Here is a 25,911-nt window from a genome sequence, read left to right on the forward strand (position 1 = left end):
ATTTTGGACGGATTGGGTTTTTTTCCTACTTTATTTCATGCTTTTCCAAAAAAATATTGTTCCTCTTTGGTGGATTCCTTAACTTTCTCTTCCATTGGTTTATCTTTTTCTCAAAAAAGATATTCCAAACTTAACAGTTTTGAAATGAAAGAGCCAAGTATATTGACACTGATGCTATACGGTGAGTCAAGACTTACGTATACTAGCAACATGAATGCAACGAAAGAATCATGTTGTGGGAATAAAATCTGGCATACAAAATTCCTTAACAATAGCCATGTGATCTCCGAAGATCACTACCTAACCCAATCCTAAATTAGTCACATTTTATTTTTACTATTAATATTCATTACCAGATAACCACAACATTCATAGTGTTTGGCAAGCTGGTGAAACATCTAATTTAACACTTTTCTAAAGTTCAGTTGCACCCAAGGGCAATAAAATGTCTTTGCAGTTAGTCAGATGTCCGTTAGTCATTCCGTGTTGTTTTAGAATAAGTTTTAGGACTTATGAAACATTTCATAATATACTGAGCAGGCAATTTGTTCCCTTGTTTTATACAGTGTGATTTATGCAGGTGAATTCCAAGGGCCTGCTCTTGTAGCAGTCTTTGAAGGAGCCTGCTTGAGTAGAGATGAAATTAGTAACCTCCAGCTCCTTCCTCCATGGAGACTACGGGGCAACACACTTAATTATGGTTTAGGTTTGGTTTGTTGCTATTCCATATGCGTCCTTTTTTCGATCATATCTGGTGGCTACTTTTACATGTTTGATCCTCGTGGTTTGTCACTTGCTGCACCTTCAACATCTCTCCCTTCGGCTAGAATGTTTTCCTTGATAGGTATTCTGCATATTGTAAATTCATTTAAACCTGCTTTCTTCATATTCCTTTTCAACACCTTTTGAATTTTACTGCATTGTTGCTGGAGAATTTTCTGTTACTCTTAAGTTTGCTGTAGTTGTCCCTGGATCCTTGCTTATGGAAACATACTCAGCACTCTAGGTGGTATGGCCTGATGGTTCTAAGAGTAGTTTAGGCCAACTCACTCTTGTTGAGACCTAAAATTTTATTTATGTCGATTTGTTCTTTTGCATAAACAGGGGTAACATAGGTTAGCATGTTTAATTATAATAATAATGATGATGATAATTTGAAAATGTTTTTCCCTGACCCTGCAAATGAGTGAAGAGATGTAAGTACTCATTGAGGAATGAAGTCCCTTGTTTATCTGAAATTTTTCATTAGCATAAGTTGATTATTATTCTTGGCTATGTATATTGAGATTAAGTATTCTAAAATTTCTGTTAAAAAAAGTATTCTAAAAATATGGCATTAGCCCCGTTCAATCCCTTATTTAGATTAATTTTTTTTCACGGGGAAGCAGTGAGCTTAATGTCCTCTTAGCCCTTCTCATCCCTTTTTATTACTTAAATAAGGTGATACAAATATGGAAGATGTTCATAGAAGACTCATCAATCGAATACCACAAATCAGGCATTAAAAAAACTCAGCTAATCATATCTTCAGAGAAAAATAAGGAAACAAATAATAAGGGAAAGAATTGACTAGAACCAGTAGGGAAAGATGGAAATCAACATTTCTTGTTTAATTTTATAGTTATTAGTAATTATTAATGAAAGGGTTGATTCTTGAGCTGCTAATGCATGTAACAAACAAAGGTTCCAACTTTACATTATCTGAGTAGTTAGTACCTGGAAATCTATTCAAATATTTTGCTTTCTCTGTGCCTCTTCTATTCAAACTTATTTCATCATAAATTCAGTGTTTTCTTTCAGCTACTATGCTCGTTGGTTGGTGTGGGATATGCAAAATTTTTTTCCAGTAAATTATGTATAGCATTGACTTGTTTTTTAGGGTTAAGTTGCTTACTTAATGGTTGTACCCGAGAGGTGATTTTGTTAGATATTCTACAAAATTGGAAGTTTTTTTGATATTGATATTTTCCTTTAGAGTTCTGTTTCCTACTTTGTTTGTTGGAGGTTATCTTGTTCTTTTTTTTTTCCTCGTATTTTGTTGCTTTTATTGTTAGTTTTTTTTTTCCTAGTTTTGAAAGAAAGAAAGGGACATTTTTCTAGTTTATTTTGAAAATTTGAAAATATCTGATGTTCTGTTAATTTGAAATGCAGTATTCACTCTTGTCTAGAATTATAGAGTTTTGACATCTTCAGTATTGAGCTTTTAGGTACTGACCTCACACAACGATTTAGTGATCAATTTAGTCCAATGTTCATCGATGAGAATGAATTATGGTCATCATCAGATTCTACCATCATTCGAATGCCTCTATCATCTGAATGCTTGAAGAATGGATCCAACTTGGGATCAAACAGGATAAGGCAAATCATTGACAAATTTATAGAGCATGGATCTAGAGTACTTCTGCTTTTAAAGTCAGTTTTGCAGGTGATATTATATTTTCTGTTCTGGATGTATTTGGTGCATTTACCATGCTGGGTTAGAAATATACATCAAGACCATTAAGGGTCTTCCCATAATAGCTCAAGCTCTTATGATAAAATTACTGTCAGCATTTTATCAAGTTTTTCATGACCAAATGGTAACGGGTTTGATTTTGCTACTCCATTCTCTTGATCAGAATTAGATTTTTACTCAAGATTGAAACTTGTGCCTTTTCTCTGTCTCAAGCCCAGAGGGCTTTCATATGTGGTACTCTTTTAGATTTATGCATTGAAGCAAAAATATTCTTGGGCCTTCTCCTAATAGTTTATGCTTCTGGGTTAAAGTTGCTCGACACAAAAGTTTATAGTATTCTGGAAACCACCTCATCTGAAAGTGTGTTTTGAAAAGCATTTTCACATTTGCCTACGTTGTTCAAGAGGTGCTTTTAGAAAGTAGTAATATTGTAAATCTTTGATCCGTAATGGAAAAAGTTCTTAAACATACAATACATTGGGTGGAAGCAAATGGTTCTTATCCTTCACCGGGAGTCAAATAAACTACAAGACTGGACTTTTCGGTTTTCAGTGTGAGTAGTTGTTGCACTAGTGTTAGAAGCAGGCTGCATGGTCCATAAGCCTTAGAACCATTAATTTTACTAAACCTAACCCTAGATCTAGTTGTTATTATCTTTATAGTTATTTATCAGCGATTTATTTGGGATTAGGATCAGATTTATTATTCTGTTTTTATTTTCCAGATTAGAGAGGAGATTTGATAACTGTGATCTGATTATGATCTGATCTCTCCTATATATGTATTATTGCTCTCTGTGAATAAATCAATCCTCTTTTCATCCATAAACTCACATGGCATCAAAGCTGCAGTCTTCATGTCGTATAAGGCAGTGCTGAACGGCAGCCCTAGGGTCCACATCACTGATGGGGATCAATCAAAAACCCCATCAGGACAGGTTGGAGGCGACGGCGTGACTCCTTCAGGTGGAGGCAGCAGCGATTCCTTCTCTCAACTTCTTGTATCCCATGGATTGAATGGGAATAATTACCTACAGTGGTCTTGGAGCATTCTTATGTTCATGCGTGGGCAAAATAAGGAGCGTTATCTCACTGGTAATCCCAAAGCACTAGAGGTAGGCTATCCCAAGTATGAAATCTAGTGTGCAGAGAACAATATGGTGATGACTAGGCTAGTTCACTCTATGAACCCGGAAATCAGTGAAAATTTCTTGCCAATTCTGCTCAAGAGATTTGGGAGTCAGTGCACTGTACATACTCTGTCAAAGAGACTACAGCAGCAATTGATCAAGAAAAAAGGGTGCTTTAGACCTTGACACGGGGGCAGAAGTCTATTACACTTTACCACACCACTCTTATGCGGTTATTGCAGTATCTAGACCTGTATGAGGTGCACCAATGGCCTTGTCACAATGATGAACTCTATTATAAAAAGGTTGTTGAGTGTGAGAGGTGTTATGAATTTCTTTTTAGTCTCAATGACTCCTTTGAGGATCTTCGTGGAAGAATTATGGGTATATGATAGAGCCTATTATTTTCCTAAGACATATTAGAGGAAGTCAAAGGGGAGGAATAACTCTAGTGGAAATACTTTAACTGGTCCAGGGACTTATCCATCAGTCTCTAGCCATAAGAAACAGTAATTTGTGATCTTTTGTCATGATTAGAATCTTTTGGGTAGTATGGGCTGTGTGTAAGCCATGCTGAAGGTATTAGTAGTCTTTTTCTTGGAGAGTGGGAGGAGGGAGGATAATGGAGTTGTGAGGAGAGACTGGCCTCTTGAATGCCAGTGGTAGGGAACTTGTATTTTGAAGCTTGAAATCTAGTGGCTGGAGTTATTTTGATTTTATAGAGGAAATAGGGTTTTTGCCAGAATCAGAGAGTGTCCTTGTAACTCTGATTCGGTCCATTCAGCTCATTATTATAAAAAAAACCTCAGCATACTCTCATATTTAGTGCTGTTATTGTCTTAATTTAGTGTTTCTGTTGTATTATTGGTTGGGTCACATTAGTATATATGTATTGCTGCTCTCTGTGAATAAATTAATCCTCTTTTCATCCATAAACCCACAACTAGAATGGGTGGAATGCCAATCTAGTGATTCCTTCAACTTATTCATGTTACTTGAAACTCATTCTCTAAAACATAACGGTGTGCCCTGGCTATAACTTGCTTTGAGTATATGTGATGGTGTCCATTTTGGAGTAGACCTGAGTGGCTAGCATTCCTTTCAAGGTGTGGAATTTTAGGAGAAGAAAATATTGCTCTCATTGATCTAGAAGTATGAATTAGAGCTAGTATATATGTACAAAGATCGGATACAAACAAATAAATACTAATAACTCCTAAGATTAATAACTCCTAATAATGAGCAATAATTCCTAATAATCAGGCTAGAAAATCCCTAATAATCAGCCCTAATATTTGCAATACAATCCAGATATTCTCACATTCCTCCTCAAGTTGGATCATAGATGTTTATCATATTCAACTTGCTTATACAATTCTCAAATGCAGGTCTAAGTAACCTTTTAGTTAAAACATCAAATGCTTGCAACTTTGCAGGGAAATAAGTTAAACATAGAGTTCCTTCTTTTACTTTTTCTCTAATGAAGTGTCGGTCTATCTCAACATGTTTAGATCTGTCATGTTATACTGGATTTAAGGTCATGCTTATGGTAGCCCTATTATCACAATAGAGCTTCAATGGTGAGCTTGCTTCAACTTGTATTTCATTCAAGACTCATTATAGCGACAACTCCTTACCTATTCCTTGAGCTAGAGCTCTTAGTTCAAACTCCACTACTTCTTGAAACAACTCTCTACTTCTAGCTTCTCCGTGTAACTAAATTCCCCCACACAAATGAGCAATGGCCGGAAGTTGATCTTTGATCTTTAAAGGTTCCACCCCAACTTGTATCAGTGTAAACTTTGATGGATTTTCGCTCATGTTTTCTAAAGAACAAGCCTCTACTAGGAGTACCTTTTAGACATCTCAAAATCTTATAGACTGCTTCCATATGGCTATTGATTGGACAACTAATATATTGATTGACTATACTGACAACAAATGCTATATCTAGCTCGTATGAGAGATATATATCAGTTTTTCAACAAGCTTCTGATATCTCTCCTTGTCAACTACTTCTTCCTTTTCTTCAGCCTCCTCCTCTTCTTCTTCACCTTCATCATTTACCTTAGGCTTCTTCTTTGGCTTCTTGACTTCAATAGGAGTTTCAATAGGTCTGTGGCCCAACATACTTGTCTCTGTCAGGAGATCAAATATATATTCTCTCTGAGAAACATAAATTCCTCTTCTTGATCAGGCAACTTCCATCCCAAGGAAGTATTTTAACTTCTTGAGATCTTTGACCTTAAATTCCTTGCCAAGGGCGGTCTTCACTCTCTTTATCTCCCCAAGGTGATCTCCTGCGAGTATTATGCCATCAACATAGACAATAAGAATGCATTTCTTGCTTCCCTTGACCTTAACGAACATTGTATGATCCAACAGAGCTTGCTTGTAACCTTCGAACTTCAGGATTCTTGAGAACCTGTCAAACCAACCTCCTGGTGATTGTTCAAGCCATATATAGACTTTTTTAGTTTACAAATTTGTTTTTCCCTATCTTTATCAAACTTGGGAGGTAGAGTTATATAGACTTCTTTCAACTCTCTGTTTAGAAAAGCATTTTTTTATGTCAAATTGATGAAGAGGTCATTCAAGATTAGCTGTCACAGATAATAAAGCTCTGATAATGTGCAATTTTACCACCAAAGCAAATGTTTCTTCATAGTCCAGTTCATATGTTTGCGTAAACTCCCTTGCAATCAAGCGAGCTTTCAACTTATCAAGATTTTCATCATCCTTGTATTTTGGGTAAACACCCACTTACAACTCACTATTCTATTTCCTTTAGGTATCTAAACACATTAAGTGGCAGTGTGGTTTCAAGATGGGAGGTAGAGAAATTACTTTGCAATTTGTAGAGAGAAGTTTCAAAGGATAAGATCCGACTGGGCATACGGTTGATGAGGTAGGTTCCGGTCAAAGTGGCATCCCCCCGATAAAACTTAAGCACATTGCAGGTAAATATGAGTGCTCTAGCAACGTCAAGGATATGACGATTTTTCTTTTAGCAACCCTATTTTGTTGAGATGTATGGGCACAAGAGCTGGCATGCATAATACCATGCACTTGGAGAAAGTTACTCAAAGATTAGTTAAAGTACTCAGTGCCATTGTCAGTGTGTAAGACTTGGGTGGTGATGTAAAACTGGGTGATTATATTGAAGAAATTCATGAATATGAATGCAGCCTTAGACTTGTTTCAAAAAGTAAACTCAACAAACACAAGTGTAATCATCAATAAAGGAAATGAACCATGTTGTTTTAGTGTGATTGGATGTACGAGCTGGTCCCCACAAGTCATTACGAATTGTCATGAAAGGTTTGGTGAGTGTGTATTTGGCTCTGGGAAAGGACATTCTACGGTGTTTGGCAAGTTCACACGCTTCACAATGAATGTCATTAATATTCAGGTTGGGACATAGAGTTGGGAACAATCTTTAAAGATAATGAAAATTAAGATGACCCATTCTCTTATGCTACAACATAAAATCATTAACTTTAGAGGTAGATGTAGAGTTACCAATTATCGGTGATGTATTCACTCGAGTGGGGACTTTAAAATAATAGAGCCCCTCATATTATTTAGCACTTCTGATTGTCGCTCTAGATGATAGGTCCTGAAACACAACATGATGGGAGAAATTGAGCATAACAATGTAATTGCTTTGTCAATTGGCTAATTGAAAGTAAATTGCAATCAAGCTTAGGCACATGAAATACTGATTCCAACACTATAGAGTCTGAAATTCGGATACTCCCTTTTCCCACTATTGGTGCGAGAGAGCCGTCTTTACTTTAATATTCTTAGCACACGTGGTGTAAGTAGTAAACAACTGGTGACAATTAGTCATATGATCGGAGGCTTCGGAATCAACAATCTATATTATTTTATTTCGTGACGTTGTTAAAGCTTGAAGGAAAGTCCCTTGTTTTGCCACTGTTACTGTACATATAGAATTGGACGCAATAGGCCTGATGCTTAAGAGTGTCCATAAGAGCACTCCCATCACTTCAAATAGAGTTAATCTCTCATGGCATAATTGAAATAGAGGCAACAACCCTATGAACATGAGACTCCAAGCCAGAATAGTCACAAATTGAGGGTTGCAATGCAAAGCAGTGTGCACGTAACCTAGAAGATGTGAAAGAAGGATGCCCAAATTTAGGAGGGGCTAGGAATTGACCGGAAATGGTGTATCGTTGTCAGCAAGAGAAGTCGCTACCGGACCTTAGCAAACACATGCCTCCACATGCCGGGCAAACCTCTCTGGCGCGGATTTTTGTGGTGGCGCATGTGTGAGACACGCACCGCTGTTAGGCTTCATTTGTTGGTGGTTGGCAGATCGGCACCTCCTGATCACCTCGGGGCTAGCAGTGAGAGTCTAGACATGCTCCACCATAGTCCACACGAAAACCCTAAGGTACTGTATAAGAGGTCTTGTGTGATCCATCCAAAAACTAAACCTCAACGAACCCTAATTTTTATTTTGAACCAAGCTCTGATATCATGTGGAATTTTAGGAAAAGAAAATATTTCTCTCATTGATCTATAAGTATGAATTACAGCCATTATATATATACAAAGTTTGGGGACAAACAAATAAATACTAATTACTCCTAATAATCAGGTGAGAATATCCCTAATAGTCAGCCCTAATATTTACAATAAAATCTAGATATTCCTGCACAAGGTTTTCCTAAGATGTAGTTTTTGACTTCTTTGTTTGATTCTACATCCTAGGATCTAGTTTTTGCAACAGTTAAATGTTTTATGGAATTTTCACTTTTATGAGAGATTTGGTTAGTTGAGGGAATCTTGAAATGGATTTGATTTTGATTTTGCTCAGTCTGTGCCTTTAAATTCTACTCCATGAGGAGGATTTTGGTTTTGGATTCCTTTGGTGATTGTCAAGACTGTTCCAGCTTGAAAGCTTATGTTGCTGAGGCATATGAATAGTTTTGAAAAAATCTCGAGCATCTCATACACAGATGCCTAGCCAAACTTTGTGATAAAATTGATTTTTTGTTGGAGATTCATGCTATTATACTTGATCAACCCACAGCTCTTAGGTTCAAACCTGGCTTTGATACTGTGTGGATTTGAATTCCAAAACTGACTAAAACATGCTTACACATATAGAAGTGCTATGTGCGTGAAGCAGCACCTCCTAGATATGATAAAACAGAACTAATAAAATGTAAATGGTAAAATTTCTTCTATCCCATCTGATCTGGCCAAGAATGATGGAGCCAATAAAAGGAGAAAAATACAAAATAAAAAATAGAAAAAGCACACTAGGGTAAATAGGAAAAAGCATGCGTTGTTAACACTTGAACACATGACCAAGTGAATAGAGTGAATCTCCAGCAATTTTAATCAAGAGAATTGGAATTTGGAAGGAGGGGCAAGAAGGATTGAATTCCTTAATTATTTCAGCTCAAAAGCTTGACTATTAAGTGCAAACTCGTGGATTGTTTAATCATGTCTAACAGTCCTCTTCGTGTGGGCGCATACTTTCCATACCTCATGCTAAAATTTAACTTCTGATTTAATTGAGAAAAAGGAGGCAGCCATGAGCAAACTCTTGACCATTTGGTGAGAGGCTGAAATAATTCATGGCATGTTTTATTTCATAATTCTCTTAGAATTGGCATACAACAGATGAGATGAAGAAGAGAAAAAGGAAACTGGAAGATGAAAAAATGGATTCACAGATCCACTTCAGTGAATAAAAAATGAAATAAAATAAAAATAATAAAAGAGAGAATAATAATTACAGCAGCTAGGAAATAATCTGGGAAAGAATCAAAATAATGAGGAGGATTTGGTGTAAAGAGCTGTTGCAGAAATCAGGGTCATAGTGAGGGATGTTTTAAGTCTGGGGAACCAATTTCGGGACTTTGGGGAACCTTTCAACTCCATGATTAATGAGCTGGTTTAGTCAGCTCTCTTGATCATGTCAGATCTAAAATTAATTCCAGATATGATCCTCTGAATTAAGTGAGCTCTGTGGCCTTTATTACACCAGAATCTCTCAATTATACCAACAGTTTTTCCTGGAGAAAGTGATGATCAATTTCAATATGTTTGGTCTTATGTTGAACTAGATTTTCAGCTTTAATGATTGACTGTCATGTTATTGCACATTACTTCAATTTTTTCTTCAATCGTGCATTAATTCTGTTATGAGGCGCTTGAGCCAAATTTATTTGCATATACCCAGGGCTGAAGCCCGATATTCTTCTTCAGTAGTGTTTCGAGGAACTACCTTTTCTTCTTGTTTTGCTTCTCCAAGTTATATGATTTCCGCAAACATGGGTGCAGTAGCTAGTGGTTGACCTATGGTCTGTGATGAATCCTGTTCAGTCAGCATCACAATAGACTTCTAATGACGTTTTAAAATTTTCACATGTTTTCAGGTATCAATACTGACATGGGAAGATGGAAGTTCACGTCCATGCCAGAATTATTCATTTTGCATTGACCCATCATCTGCTCTTATGAGAAATCCTTTTTCTGAAAACAAATGGAGAAAGTTTCAAATATCAAGATTATTTAGCAGTTCCAATGCTGCTGTTAAGATGCATGTAATAGATGTCACTTCATATTCAGAAGGAGTTACAGCCATTGATCGATGGCTTCTTGTACTCTGCCTGGGTTCTGGGCAAACAAGAAATATGGCTCTTGATAGGTATTATTCTATGCAAAGTATGTAGTGGACACTGTCTTCTTCATATCTTATAATAACTTGCTCCATACTTTTTGATTTAGGGGAAAAAAAAAATTAAAACAATTCTTTGTATCTTTGGTTGGATTCTCCAATCATAATAAGCCATGTGCGTCATTTTTTCAATGACATAGTTGTCTGATAATAATGTGACAAGTTATGTTCATTACATTTTACTTAGAATCTGACAGGAAAGATGCAAATAGCTCCATCTAAGACTAATCCTTTAACTTATGCTTTGTTGAGAAATGCATAAGCATGCTGGATAAAGCATTTCCTCTTGCTAAAATAGCAAACTAGGACCTCTTAAAATCCATGCTAACAAGCATTACTCATAGGCATGCTAAGTTGCTTCCTTATGCAGTCTATCTGTTGATACAAATACAAAGAAAGGCTCAAACAATTTTTATCCCAAAAAAAGAAAAGAAGGCCTGATACGTTTTCATGAACCACTTCCACTTCACTTGTTTGTAAAAAGGAACCAGATTTTTACAAAAAAGATTCAAATTCTCCTTAGCCAAAATAAACAATGTTATGATACAATATTGTCTGTCACCATCGCCAAACAAATAAAGCTTCACTGAGGCCATATTGACTAGTTTCATATGCCAAGGAGAAAAAGAGAAGATGAAGAGAAGAAATTTCACAGATGTATGATATTTTCCACAGTTTGGTATTCAAGTTGAGAAGAGTGCCACAATTTTCAAAAGCAGATTCCATCATCTGTACTAAGCGCTTGAGTTGCTCATCAGTTCATCTAACTTTTACTTAAATGCTTGGATCAAGGCTTGTTTTGGGGACTTACCAATTACAGCAACTTAACAGAAATGGAAACTCTAGTTTCAACTCTTTGGTCTTTTTTATTTTTCATTTCGCCAATTTATGGGATACTTTTTCTTCCTTCTTGTAATATTGTTTCTCCTCTAATGAATTCTTTGACCTGATGTGGTTTATTTCATAACATCCTATAGAGCATGGATACTAACAGAGAGATGGGACATGACTCTCATGTAATATTAAGTGTTGTGCAGCGCATGTCATGTCTGATATGAATGTTTGATAAATTTCAACCACAATGCAGTTTTTTTTTTCTTCAGTGCTTCATAAATTACACTTATGATTTAAGCATCCACTTTTTTCTTCTCAGGCGATATCTTGCCCACAACTTGACTCCTGTTGCTGGAATTGCGGCACTTATATCAAGAAATGGTCATCACTCAAATCCTTTCTCCTTAAGCTCCATTATGTCTCCTCTTCCTTTGTCTGGTCGTGTAAACATGCCTGTTACTGTCCTAGGATGTTTTCTTGTATGTCACAATAGAGGTCGTTTCCTCTTTAAATGCCAAGACAGGGAAACATCAGCTGATGTACATGTTGATGCTGGAAATCAGTTGGTTGAATCTTGGAACAGAGAGCTGATGTCTTGTGTCTGTGACTCCTATATTGAGATGGTTTTAGAAATGCAAAAGTTAAGAAAAGATGTTTCAAGTTCTTTTATTGATTCCAGTTCCTATCCTTCAATCAATCTCTCTATGAAGGCTTATGGAGATCAGATCTATTCCTTCTGGCCGTGTTCTAAGGCAGGTGTTCTGAGTGATCAACCTAATGATTGCAATACAACGCCTGCAAGTTCAGCAGCCATTCTCAAAGCAGACTGGGAATGCCTTAAAGAACGGGTGATACATCCATTTTATTCTCGTATTGTTGACCTTCCAGTATGGCAACTGTATTCAGGAAATTTAGTCAAGGCTGAAGAAGGCATGTTCCTTTCACAACCTGGGAATGGGATGATTGGTAGTTTACTTCCAGCTACAGTTTGTAGCTTTGTAAAGGAGCATTATCCTGTATTTTCAGTACCATGGGAATTGGTAAATGAAATCCAAGCCGTGGGTTTTCCGGTTCGTGAAATTAGACCTAAAATGGTTCGTGATCTCCTGAGAATTACTTCAACATCAATTGTGTTGCAGTCAGTTGACATGTATATAGATGTTCTTGAATACTGCTTGTCAGACTCTCTACGAACAGATGATGCAAGAATCAGTTCCAGACAAACTGATGTCAGAAGCAGTTTTCATCCAGAGTGTAATATGCCTAACTCCTTTGGCTTTGCCACACAAGGTGCAGCCAGCTCAGGAGATGCACTTGAAATGATGACAAGTTTAGGGAAGGCTTTATTTGATTTTGGTCGGGGTGTTGTTGAAGATATCGGTAGAGCAGGAGGACCCCTGGTTCACAAGAATGCCGTGGCAGGAGACAGTCAAAATAGGGACCAGAAGATTATATCCATTGTTACAGAGCTCAAAGGTTTACCATGTCCGACTGCAACTAACCACCTAGTAAAATTGGGCTTTACTGAACTTTGGCTTGGGAATAAGGAGCAGCAATCATTGATGGTTCCCTTGGGAGAAAAGTTTATGCATTCTAAAGTATTAGACAAACCAATATTGGGTGAACTTTTCTCTAATCTTGCGATCCAGGCACTTCTTAAGTTACAGAATTTCTCTCTTCACCTTCTGGCCAATCATATGAAACTAATTTTCCACAAAGATTGGGTGAATCATGTAACAGGATCAAATAGGGTTCCATGGCTTTCATGGGAGAGACTACCAAGTTCTGTTGATCAAGGCAGTCCTTCCCCAGAATGGATTAGAACATTCTGGAAAACTTTAAGAGGTTCGCAAGAAGATTTATCTCTTTTTTCAAGTTGGCCCTTAATTCCTGCATTTCTCGGTAGGCCAGTTTTATGCCGGGTAAGGGAGCGACATCTGGTATTCATTCCACCTATTTTGGAGCATCCACCATTGACAAGTGGTGTTTTAGAAAGAGAAGCATCCGTCAGTTGTCTGGGTGAAGAATCTGGCAACAAGACTTCTGAAGCTCAGTTAATTGAACCCTACTTTTCTGCTTTTAAAAGATCCAAAACTAGGTATCCTTGGTTATTTCCTTTGTTAAACCAGTGTAATATACCTATATTTGACGTAGAATTCATGAACTGTGCTGCTTCGTGCAATTGTTTTCCTATGCCTGGTCAATCACTTGGCCAAGTTATTGCATCCAAACTTGTGGCAGCTAAGCAAGCTGGATATCTCTCTGAACCTACTAATATTTCCACTCCCAGTTGTGATGATCTTTTTTCCCTTTTTTCTAGTGAGTTCTCAAATGGCTCCAGCTTTGCACAAGAAGAAATTGAGGTTTTACGTTCTCTTCCTATCTATAAAACAGTTGTTGGATCTTATACTAAGTTGCAGGGTCAAGACCAGTGTATAATCCCTTCAAATTCGTTTCTTAAACCATATGATGAGCGTTGTCTTGCTTATGCCACAGATTCAATTGAAAGTTCATTTCTTCGAACCCTTGGGGTGCTGGAATTGCATAACAAACAGATCTTAGTTCGCTTTTGCTTGCCTGGCTTTGACAGAAAACCTCAAAATGATCAGGAGAGCATATTGTTATATCTTTATACCAATTGGCATGATCTTCAAGCTGATCAGTCAGTAGTTGAAACTTTAATGGAAACTAAATTTGTGCGAAATTCAGATGAATTTTCAACAGATCTCTTAAAGCCCAAAGATCTTTTTGATCCTGGTGATGCTCTGTTGATCTCTATTTTCTCTGGTGAGAGAATGAAATTTCCTGGAGAAAGGTTTAGTACAGATGGGTGGCTTCGAATATTAAGGAAACTTGGCCTCCGAACTGCTATTGAAGTGGATGTTATACTTGATTGTGCTAGAAGAGTTGAGTTTCTTGGAAGTGAGTGCATGAAATCAAATGATGTGGATGATTTTGAATCAGACACGAGCAATTCGAATAATGAAGTTTCAAGAGAAGTTTGGATGCTGGCAGGATCTGTTATTGAATTTATTTTCTCAAACTTCGCTCTTTATTTTAGCAGCAACTTCTGTGACATTCTTGGCAAGATTGCATGTGTACCTGCTGAGTTGGGGTTTCCAACTGTCCACTGCAAGAGGGTACTTGTTTCATATAGTGAAGCTATTTTATCTAAGGATTGGCCTCTTGCATGGAGTTGCGCTCCCATTCTTTCTAGACAGCAGATTGTTCCTCCAGAGTATTCTTGGGGAGCTCTCCATTTAAGGAGTCCTCCACCCTTTTCCACAGTTTTGAAGCACCTGAAGGTAAAAAAATGATACTTCTATTTTACTTATTTAACGTATTATTTATCTAAATGTTTGTCATGTTAACATGTTTTTGCCCCAGGCAATTGGAAAAAATGGAGGTGAAGATACTCTGGCTCACTGGCCAATTGCATCAGGAATGAACATTGGGGAATGTACTTGTCAGATCTTGAAATATCTAGACAAACTTTGGAGTTCCCTTTCTTCCTCAGGTGACTCCCTTGGTTCCCCTTTTGTCATGGACTTCTCATTTTGATTAAGCTCCTTGGGTTTTCATCTGTGTGGCCTGGGTGGTGAAAAAAGCATTATTGTTTTTGAACAAATTCTGACGTGCATTGGTTTTTTTTTCTTTTTTTGCTATGCATTGCTGCTATGATCTTGCTGGTTAACATGTTTGAGACTGGGCTACTGAGATCCCCATTAGTTGTTTCTTTCAAAATAAATGATGTTTATAGTTCTCAACTTTCTATCATTTGCTTTAGGTTTCTTGACTGAGGATAGATCTGTGTTTGACTTGTTCAAGTTTAGCCGATTAAGAATGTAAGGTATGCATGGCATAGGTGGTGTCATAAACAAATGACACTAAGAATAAATAATTTTTTTTCAATTAAAATAAAAAAGACAACGTTCGTAATTCCATATTATAAGTGTATAAAATATTTGGAAATGGCTCTCATCGAGGTGGTTTTTCCATTATCTCATTCTATCCTCTATTTTTCCTTTCTGTTAGTTGTGTTCAAATTGTTTGCCCACTGCCCAATACACGTCTGTCATGAAAAAAACAGAACTTGACATTTATGGACTCGTAACATGGACCATTTTTAGCATGCCAAATGCTAAGACTGCCACAACACACTGATTCAGAGTTACCTCTGAGGCATATAAATATTTATTGATTATCCATTTTTTTAGCATGAGTGAAGATAATCAACTATTTTTTTAAGCTGATGACTTGAGGACTTGACCTCATTGACAGCTAGGTGGTTAAGCTTAAGTTAATGATATAGTGACCTAACTTGGTTGTCAAAGTTCTAATACATTTTTTCCCAGATGTAATGGAGCTACAGAAAGTGGCATTTCTGCCTGTTGCAAATGGAACACGCCTGGTGACTGCTAGTGCTCTTTTTGTGCGTTTGATGATCAATTTATCTCCGTTTGCTTTTGAGCTTCCTACAGTATATCTATCATTTGTGAAGATCCTAAAAGATTTGGGTCTTCAGGAGACACTGACCCTTTCTTCTGCAATGGTTCTTCTCCTAAATCTTCAGAAAGCTTGTGGATATCAGCATTTAAATCCCAATGAGCTACGGGCTGTGATGGAAATTTTGAATTTTATAAGTGATCAGATTATAGAGGGAAACACACTCGATAGGTCTGACTGGAAATCTGAAGCCATAGTCCCTGATGATGGCTGCAGGCTTGTTGATTCAACTTCATGTGTCTATGTTGATTCCTATGGTTCTCGATATGTGAAGTGTATTGATATTTCCAAAATAAGACTTGTCCACCCAGATCTCTCTGAACAAGTATGTAGTGTGCTGGGCATTAAAAAATTGTCTGAAGTTGTCCTAGAGGTAGCATTATTTCATATATTGATTTTCTTTTCAAGTTATTTCACTATCTTGCTTTCTTAATTTTAGTAAATTTCATTTTGTTGCCAAGTTTGACAACAGAAATCTGTTACTTACTGGAAAAGTTTCTGTTTGGGCTTTTAGGAACTTGATGAGAATGAGCAGTTGCAGACTTTAGATTCTGTGGGATGCGTTTCACTAGTGACTATCAAACAGAAGTTATCAAGCAGTTTGCTTCAGATTGCTGTGTGGACCATTGTTAATAGCATGGGCAGTTACATTCCTGCAGTTAATAACCTGGCTTTGGATACGATACAATCCTTACTGAAATCAACTGCAGAAAATCTGCAATTTGTTAAGAATCTTAAAACGAGGTTTCTGCTCTTGCCCAAGTTAGTTGATATTACTCGTGTGGGTAAAGATTTCATTATACCAGAGTGGAAGGGTGAATCTGCACATAAGACTCTTTATTTTGTGAACAAATCAAAATCATGTATTCTAATTGCAGAACCACCAACTTATGTATCAATTTTTGATCTCGTTGCCATTGTTGTCAGCCAGGTTTTAGGCTCTCCTACTGTATTGCCTATTGGACCCTTATTTGTTTGCCCTGAAGGATCTGAGATTTCAGTTGTTAATGTCTTAAATCTGTGCTTTGACAAGAAAGAAGTTGAATCCGCAAGGGGAAGCAGTAATTTGGTGGGAAAAGAAATAATGCCCCAAGATGCTCGTCTTATTCAGTTCCATCCATTGAGGCCTTTTTATTCTGGTGAAATAGTGGCTTGGCGTTTTCAAAATGGAGAAAAGCTAAAATATGGGAAAGTTCCTGAGGATGTCAGACCATCAGCAGGCCAAGCTTTATACAGATTTAAGATTGAAATTGAACCAGCTGTTACACAAGTTTTACTTTCTTCTCAAGTTTTTTCATTTAAAAGTATAGCAGCAGGCAGTCCTCTGCCAGAAACCCTGGCTGGTGATAGCCTTGTAGTAAGCAGTAAAAGGCCTTATGTTGATGTGTCAGAGAGTTCGGGAAGGGGCAGAAGCAGTTCTCAGGTTCAACTCTCTGGGCTTGCTACTTATTAAAGTTTTGTCTTATGGATTGCCGACTTCCTTTCTCTAAAGGCTTGATTGGGATTTCTCTGATCAATATACTGGAAGTAGTTTCCTTTTTTTTTTTTTTATTTGTTTAGGTTCATGTGAAACTTAAAGTATTTAAAATGTAAAACTGGAGAGAAAGAGAAACAAATAAGCCAGATCAAGCTTTTCAACTTCTTGAATTTTATGGAATCTTCTCTTTGGAAATCTAGATTTTTGTCTGCAACTAACTTTTTCATATCCTATTTGATGTGTTGTGACATCTTATGTCTTGCCCATGTGTCTTGATATTGCTTTAACTGAATGCTGCAGCCAATGAGAGAAGTCCAGTATGGCAAAGTTTCAGCTCTAGAACTGGTGCAGGCGGTTAATGAGATACTCTCTGCTACTGGAATCAATATTGATGTGGAGAAGCAGGCATTATTTCAGAGAACAATTGCTTTGCAAGAAAATCTCAAAGAATCTCAAGCAGCACTCCTATTGGAGCAGGTTTGTCTTTTGTGATTTGTAATATTATGATTTGAGTTAACTGACCATTTAAAATAGATATATATGGCAAATCTTCGGGAATCAAAAGGTGTATCATGTCACAGGCTGTCTTAATTGGTGCACGTTGGGATGCTTTTGGGAAGAATGATTTAACTTTTTAGTTTTGTCTGTTTACAGTTAGTGGATTTGGAAATGAAGTTAATGAAAGGGAGTTGCAGGGGTTTGATTCTTCTGTTGTATCACTTTTTTCTTATATGTTAAATGTTTGAACTGAAATAATCTTATTACCCAAGCTCAGGAGGATTCGAAGGGAAGTTGTTAGCACTCAGTGGGACTATTTGATGTTTTCCTTTGGGCCGTAATTTTTTAATGGAATAAATGCTTTCATCACATATATGACAAGTCTTCACTCGTGTGAGAATGAAGTGATGCCCTGGATCAATTAGGTTTTCTTTTAAAACTGTATCTCCATTTCTGATATGACATGTCGTACTATGATAATTGTGCAGGGAAGGGTTGAAGCTGCAGCAAAAGAGGCTGATACAGCAAAGGCAGCATGGCTGTGTCGGGTTTGTCTGACTGCTGAAGTTAATGTGACAATAGTGCCTTGCGGTCATGTGCTTTGTCATAGATGCTGTTCTGCAGTGTCAAAGTGTCCATTTTGTAGGCTTCAGGTTACCAAAACCATTCGAATTTTCCGACCATAGCATCCCTGCTGCTTGAATTTGCAATTTTATTCCATTCGTATATTATTTTGTATTCTTGTTCGGCAAACAGGAATTGCTTTGCTCCCGTCTCCGATGGGGGTTAATCTGTTTCTGTCAACGTTAATTTCTTTCCATGCTGTTAGACGGAAACAGATGTGCAATGTATAGCCTATGATGTGAATATAATTTTTTTGGAATAAATCTTGATTTATATTTTCAAGTATTTAATAAAATTAATTAATTATGAACTATCCTTCAACAGTTGAGTTGGGTGATTTTAGATTTGTCAAAAGCTGACAACATTAATGCGGCACGCGTTCAGTTCTCCCAAAGGAAGGAGTTTTTGTTATTAGTGATTTTTTTTTTGTCAGAGGAGACGAATCCATGAAAACTGAACAGCAGCTAAAACTTTACTTTTAGCCAATAAAATGTCTTGTAGGGGAAGAATAACAAAGTAGCCTACGAAAGCGCAACATTTGGATTCCTCATCGAGGTACTTAATGTTGGTGCCTGGGAATGTCCAAGTCTTTAAAAATGGGACTGTCAACTCCAACGCCCATAGCATTGAGGCCATTGTCCACATATATGACAGCACCAGTAATGGCAGATGCCAAGGGGGATGCTAGAAAGGCAGCTGTGTTGCCCACCTCCTCTGTCATATGAAATTTTAACTCAGTCGTGACGGAAAAAAAAGACATCGTACAATACAACAGGGAAGAATATTGAAAATATCACCTGCTGATAGTTCTTTCTGTAGCGGCGCATTCGCTATTGAGTAATCAATCATCATGTCAATGAATCCAATTGCTTTGGCAGCACGACTTCTCAGAGGACCTAAGTTCAGTTCTACATTAGCAGGGGAGAGACATATGCAATAGCATGACATATGCGATAGCATGAAGACAAGCATAAATAGAAATAACTATGTAACAGTTCCTCCATCTTATTTCATGCTTTTCTGTAAGAATTTTCAGTTTCATAAAACCGAACAAAAACACATTCTCGCTCACATGAATTCATGGAAGAAAAAAATGCAGCTGTGGAAAATGTTGCCAGTAAGGTATATATGCTTGTATCTAACTGCAAATCATTTCCCAAATGTTTGTCTGAATTCACCAAAAAGTATTTCTATACAGAAGATACCTCCACTTGATTGAAATATATGGGAGATTTTGAGCATACAATAGAATCTTGCATGCCCATGTCATATAAGATCAAAACCTTTTATTAACATAGGCCCCTTCATGAAATAACTCAAGTAGAAAGCAAGACGCCCACTGCAATTATCTTGACTTACTTGAGGCTGCCAAATTACAGCATCTGAAAACCCATTAAATATAGAACAGGAAAAACTACATTGCGCTAAAAAAAAATTGTTCCAAATACCAGCAGATATAGTATTGACTCTGATTTTGTGCTTTCTACCCGCCTCAAAAGCAAGCACCTAAGAACATACAATTATATAAAATTTCAAACATCCAGATGTGAGGAGAAAACAAACAAAAAATAGAGCAATTCAATGCAAGTCATGGGCAGTAGTGAAACCCTGAAAATAGATTAGACACTTACTCGTGTATCACTTTCCAATGCAGCTTTTGCAGAACTCATACCCCCACCATATCTACATATCACTATTAATTAGTTCAAGAATGATGTATAGTCACACCAAAATCAAGACAATAAGAATTACAGACTCTTCAAGGCATAATTAACACACCCAGGAATAATCCTCTCTGAAGCAATGTACGTAAGAGAGATTGAAGATCCACCTACAAGCATATCAGAAACGTGAGAAAATGATACGCCAAAGCAAGAAGCAATATAATAGCAGTCATGTTAAATAAGATACATGCCTGGGTTAATAATAGGAAGGAAATGCTTGAGTAGAGAGACATAAGAGTAGCTAGATGCAGATAATGCAGCAAGATATCCCTTCCGAGATGTCTCCAGTAATGGTTTGCTCACCTATAACAAAGTTGACTGCTTGCTAAAAGCAGAGATAAAAGGCATAAAGAAACTTTGTTACTGCATCTACCCTACCTCAGGTCCGTTGGCAAGTGAGTGCACAAGGACGTCTATACTGCCAAAGTCTTTTTTAACAGATTCAGCAACTTCCTGCAAATAAGAATGACGCACAGAACACATTATAAAGCCATCCAGTTCAGTCACGCAGGAAAATTAAACAGTTCATAAATCACTATTTGGCTTAATACTTTATTAGAGATACAGTTTTATTCTCCCTAAAATATAGAACGAGATTTTATTTTACTCAAGTATGAAAAATTAAATGTATATGGTAAAATCTGTACAAACAATGTAACATGATGAATTAATTCATATATTTAAATTTGAAAAAAATAACTTAAAAATGAAGTTAGAAAGAAAGGCTTTAAGCTTAACCAAACAAAAAAGTAAAGACGGAGAAAGAAAGCATAGTAGATGATATAAAAATTCACAATTTATGGAATAGAGTAGCTGAAAAGATTAATATAAGAGTGACTGGAAAATACTAAAACTTCTCTATTATCTCAAAATGCAATACGATTATTCAAGTCCAACATAGTAAATTTAAGCAATGACATCCAATTCCCAAAAGAAAGTCACCTACAATATGCAGGCATGGAAAAGATGAACAATGACTAACATAAGTAAGGGAAATTAATACAATAACTAATCTTATCCCACTAAGTAGGATCAACTACATGAATTATACAATATTATTGTGCCTTTTACAAGGGTGCAATACGAGAGCTTCTTAGGAAGTCACCCATCCTAACATTATTCTCACCAAAGCATGCTTAACTGCAGAATTCTATTGGGATCTGATGCATTAGTGCTAGAATGCATAATATATTTTAATTCAGGTTTGAAATAACATGCAAGACAAAAATGACACTTTAGCAAGTTAGGGCTTCCTGGCAATTTCGAGATGTTCAAATATACCAGGTGAAATAAAGGCCATGAAAGCATCTTGAAAATCATTTTGAAGGCAAAAATGACAATACTCATCCTCCAACTTAAAGTAATCTTTTACTTTTGAATAATCAAGGCCAGAAACCAAGTTGGCAGTCAAAAGATTATTTTGACCACACAAAGTGTATACCTGAACAGTCCAATTAGAGGATCCAGCATAACGCTTGTTTGATTTTATCTATACAAATTTTCAAAAACAAAAAAAGAAGAATAAGCATGAGCACATCAGAATATTCAATTTTTTTATAAAATATCATCGCACAAAAGTTTGCAACTTTGAAAAAGAACTGTGTATTTCTCCCTCACATCTTCTGGTACATCCTCAGTGTTGTCAAAAACTGCATCTAAGGGATAAACTTTAGTGATCTCCATCAACGAACCATCTGGTAATCTGAAGAATTGAGTTTTACTATGAGCAAAGTACACCAACTTCAGATAACCAAACAAACTAATTCAATAACAGCAGTTGGCATCATACAAGCGTGAGTCATCAAATTTTCCACGTCGCAAGCTAGACTCGAAAATGTTCAAAGCCTGTAGAACACTTTTATGGTCAGTAACTGCATTATTAAAGGACTGGAAAACGGGGAAAAATATGTCAAAAAAAAATACATAGACAAATCCCTCATATTTGTACATGGACTTACAGGTACCCATGTGCCTACAAGAATTTCAGCTCCAGCTGCAGCAAGGGATTTTGCAATTGCCCAGCCGTATCCATTGTCATCAGCCACACCAGCAATAAAAGCCCTTTTACCTATAATTGTGACTACTTTAAGTGGAAAACTACTTATATAATATAAAAGAACAAAATCGGGGTGCTAATTAAGTCATGTGAGAGAGGAACTACAACAAAAGGACCAAAAGCCATTTACAAGCAATAATTATGAAACAAAACAAGTGATTCATACCACATTTATCAAGAAAATTAGATATTATAAGATGTTAGCGTGTTATTTGTATATCGTTCTGCTATTGCACCAGCCTTGGGGGCAAAGGGCATCTTTTCAATAATTTACACATCAGCAAGAACGATTCATTACATGGATGAGAGGTTGATTGCTCTGTTCTCTGAGCGACTTGCAGACCAATTTTCAACATTCTAAGGAATACATGAAATAATTAATAGAGGAAAGGGCAGTTTAATGCAGTCACAACATAAACTTAGACTTCAAGGAAACATGTATGTAGAGACAAATACTTAACAGAAAGCAAAAAGAAGAATAACCTTTCAAATCAATTGGCAATCCTGAAACTGGTTTGTTTTCACTAGACTCAGCCACTGCCCTTGTAAATATCTTGTCAAATCTTATGGAAGACGATGTGAAGCTCTGCTGGAAAGGTTGCAATGATGCAATCTGACGTGCACTTGAAAGTTTATTCCATGATCCTACCTTGGACTTGCTACCAAGAACCACAGCGCCTGCATCTGCAAATCTATGTAATGAACAGAAACAGGTTGTAGACATTGCAACTTGCAAGCCAGAAAATGCTGTCGCTGCCATCTTCAAGGAATGTGGTGTGGCAGAAGAAAAACTAAAGCTACATTTAAAAAAAAAAAAAATAGCATCGGTAATAGCTAGCATCATGAATCACTGCAATTCAGTAGCTTCCAACGAAAATTTAAAATCTGAGCAAGTACTTAAGAATTCAAGCAATCAATAAACCAGCAATGATCAGTTTCCCGGACAGGTTAGCAATCAATTGCACTCATATGGTTAAAGTTTTCATATTTACTCCGTAAATCTGCTTACTGAACAATATACTCAATCGCAAGCACAATACCGCATTGCAAGCAAGCAGCAACCTCACATTTTGACACAGTCCTAAGCGTTAACAAGAAGCACGAAAAAAGAACCGTTAAGGATGATTATTCAAGCTCACATTTAGATTTAGGCACCTTTTTGCCAAACCATTCGGTTTCACTACCTGGCGACAGACTAGTGTCGAAGACTTGGTCCGGTACAACAAACATGCTGCAGATAATGTACCGAATATCCATGAAAGTGCAGAAAGGTAGCTCACATTCCATCGATCAAGATAAAGGCAACAAAAATCTCATGCATACTTACAAAATGCCCATCCCTTACTAAAACCCACAACAAAGTTTACAATGGAATCCAGAAATTCAACAACCAGAAGACATAACGCTACCAGAGAAGGTTGGTTGTTACCTTTTGGACACGATAGGCGCCAATGTGGAGAGAAAAGTTAAGAGTTTGGCCGCCGAGTGTAGAGAGGGTAATGGATTATCCAGGTTGGCTATCCTCGTTCTTATCAGGAATTTGTTGAATAGAGTAAGATCCAAAGACTGGAGATGTTTTGGGGCAGAAAGGGCAGGCAGAGAGTGAGGGTTGTGGGATCGATGCGAACGATGCAGACTAGGATCCAGATGGGAGTGAAGCAGCGGCTGCCTAGAGCCACGGTAGCCGGGAAGCTTTGGAAGTGTTGAAATGCAGAGAAGGCACACTTCCACAGCACGTGCATTGCACGTTGAATCTTTCGTGGTGGTCAACTACTTTCCGCTCCAGAAGATCACAAAATTATGAAGTACTAATAAAAAGTTACTATAAATAAACGAGGGCCCTAAAAATTAAATTAATAATATGTAGAGTCCAAATTATTCTGAAATTCTTCTGCACATCCAAAAGCTCAAATTACAATTACTTTTGTCAGTTTAATTATCAAAACATTTTTACCTTTTAAAAAAAATTATTATATTGTAATTGTCATTATCAAATCATCTCATAGTTAGCTGGGCCAAAGGTGGATTTGAACCCTTGACCTCTTGATTGTCCATAATGAAAGGAACTATTGAACCAACAAATGCTTCAATGTATATATATGGTGCAAAATTTTATATATATATATATATATATATATATATTATAACTTTTATTTTCAAGTATTTTTACCTGTTGTTGCATAAGATCTTGTTGTGCATATATGAACATTCACTTTTGCATATTCGAACATTAATTATCCATACATAAAAAAAGCTGTCAATTTTTTTAAACCAAATTTAGTCTATATTTCACAACTTGCTCCTTTAATGTTAACATATATATCTTTTTTATTTGGCATGAATAAAAAAGATATAAATGTTAACATTGAAGAAACAGGTTGTGCAAAATTTGGTTTAAAAAAATTGACAATTTTTTTTAAATGTATGAACAAATGGTGTTTGAATATGTGCAAGTGATTGTTTAGATATACACAATAAGATGTCCATGATAAAGGCTGTGAAAACTCTTGAAAAATAAATTTATAGCATATACTTTTTTTATTTAGCATAATATTAATAATTTGTTAACATTGAAGGAACAAGTTGTGAGAAATAGAATAGACTGGATTTAAAAATTGATGTTTGGGCTAAAACTGAATGGCATCTATTCAAAAGGGGACAACAGTTAAAGCAATAATTGGACTGAGTAAATAAAGTGTCAAGCCCAATAAAGAATCTAATAATGATAAACCTAGTCTACTTCATGATAAAATGGTCTAGCCAAGTAAGCATATGTCCTTGAATCCCTTCAAATTCAAAACCACTATCTAGATCGTTGCCTCGCAAGGAACCAAAATCTCAACGAGCTCCAAGTCTCATGGGATCATGACCTTGATCAGTAAATATTTCAAAAACACATGCTAACAATTACGAGCAGTTAATGACAACTGGCACACACTATAAATACAAGAACAATAACAAATAAAAACTTCAACAACATTTGATTCTCAATATTCATTTTTAGCATTTTTAGTTTGTATTTCCAGAAAATTTTTAGCATTTTTTTTAGCTTTGTAACCTCTACAATCTTATGACTTGCATATTTTATTAATGAAGTGGGTGTTGGTTCTAACAAGCTAGGAGAAAACTCTACACTCATAGGGTTAAAACCATTTATAATGTCTACTTTAACATTACGAGAACAACACTAAAACATGCCGTTATAATAATCAAGATAAATTAAAATTTTAAGTAAAAGTTATTACAACCTAAGGGTTTAAAAGTAATTAATTTAAAACATTGGGTTTTCAAGAAAACCATTTTTAAAAGTTGTTTAAGCTCAAACTATAGTTTAAAGTAAATCATATGCAATAACGGAAGCATAAAAATACAAATTGGCACTTAAAATTACAAAAGGTGCAATCTAGAAAAAAATCCAAAATTTACACCATCTACTGTAGCAAATAGCACAGAAGGACAAGTCTCTCAACATGAATTGCGCTATGTGCTGCGGCACGCACTTACTGTCATGATAGCAAATTGCTGTTATGATAGCACTCTAAACTTTCGAAGCACGTTGTTTTGATATCTGATGTCCGATTTGAGTAGTTCAAATGTCCATATAAAGCTCTTCAAACCCTCTAACTAATGGCATTAGTATCACTCCTAAGTTCTCAACCATTAAAAAGATAGACACCCAAACCCAAAATGATTCATTTTCATTTCAAAACACATTCAAGGGTGTCTAATTCACACCACCTAGTGCCATTAGCTCCAGAATCACTTTAACCAATTCAAATGGACCACACACAACATATTAAACCAGTCATATCACACAAATAACCTTTCACACGTAAAATGACCATCAAGCCTCCAAATTTCATCAATGCAAATGGGTGGAT

The 25,911-nt window shown here is 36.5% G+C and overlaps 2 protein-coding genes across 3 annotated transcripts in view; one reads left to right on the plus strand and one right to left on the minus strand.

Moving 5' to 3' along the window:
* LOC129310603 (uncharacterized) overlaps window positions 1–18,563 on the plus strand; it is a 29,416-nt gene extending 10,853 nt beyond the window's left edge. Inside the window, exons 5-13 of one of the 2 annotated variants that reach the window (XM_054952494.1) lie at window positions 581–844; window positions 2,208–2,428; window positions 10,010–10,281; window positions 11,465–14,450; window positions 14,533–14,662; window positions 15,501–16,024; window positions 16,166–17,074; window positions 17,429–17,605; window positions 18,115–18,563. In XM_054952494.1, the coding sequence (XP_054808469.1) occupies window positions 581–844; window positions 2,208–2,428; window positions 10,010–10,281; window positions 11,465–14,450; window positions 14,533–14,662; window positions 15,501–16,024; window positions 16,166–17,074; window positions 17,429–17,605; window positions 18,115–18,312 (5,681 nt within the window). In that variant the 3' untranslated portion in view covers window positions 18,313–18,563. The remainder of the gene's footprint in view (window positions 1–580; window positions 845–2,207; window positions 2,429–10,009; window positions 10,282–11,464; window positions 14,451–14,532; window positions 14,663–15,500; window positions 16,025–16,165; window positions 17,075–17,428; window positions 17,606–18,114) is intronic. The other variant, XM_054952495.1, reaches the window with a different exon arrangement.
* Window positions 18,564–18,697: 134 nt separating this feature from the next.
* Window positions 18,698–23,773, minus strand: LOC129310604 (enoyl-[acyl-carrier-protein] reductase [NADH], chloroplastic-like). The gene is made up of 13 exons (XM_054952496.1): window positions 23,460–23,773; window positions 22,514–22,827; window positions 21,933–22,042; window positions 21,764–21,819; window positions 21,592–21,676; window positions 21,416–21,463; window positions 20,353–20,427; window positions 20,166–20,277; window positions 20,030–20,081; window positions 19,882–19,933; window positions 19,699–19,756; window positions 19,048–19,146; window positions 18,698–18,964 (listed from the first exon to the last, which is right to left on the minus strand). Exons 2-13 carry the CDS (start codon window positions 22,788–22,790, stop codon window positions 18,810–18,812), a joined length of 1,179 nt encoding a protein of 392 aa, XP_054808471.1. The 5' UTR covers window positions 22,791–22,827; window positions 23,460–23,773; the 3' UTR covers window positions 18,698–18,809.
* Window positions 23,774–25,911: the final 2,138 nt, after the last annotated feature.

The sequence above is a fragment of the Prosopis cineraria genome, unplaced genomic scaffold (assembly GCF_029017545.1).
Source record: "Prosopis cineraria cultivar Desert tree isolate PC_DT_omini unplaced genomic scaffold, ASM2901754v1 PC5, whole genome shotgun sequence".
Lineage (NCBI taxonomy): Eukaryota > Viridiplantae > Streptophyta > Magnoliopsida > Fabales > Fabaceae > Prosopis > Prosopis cineraria.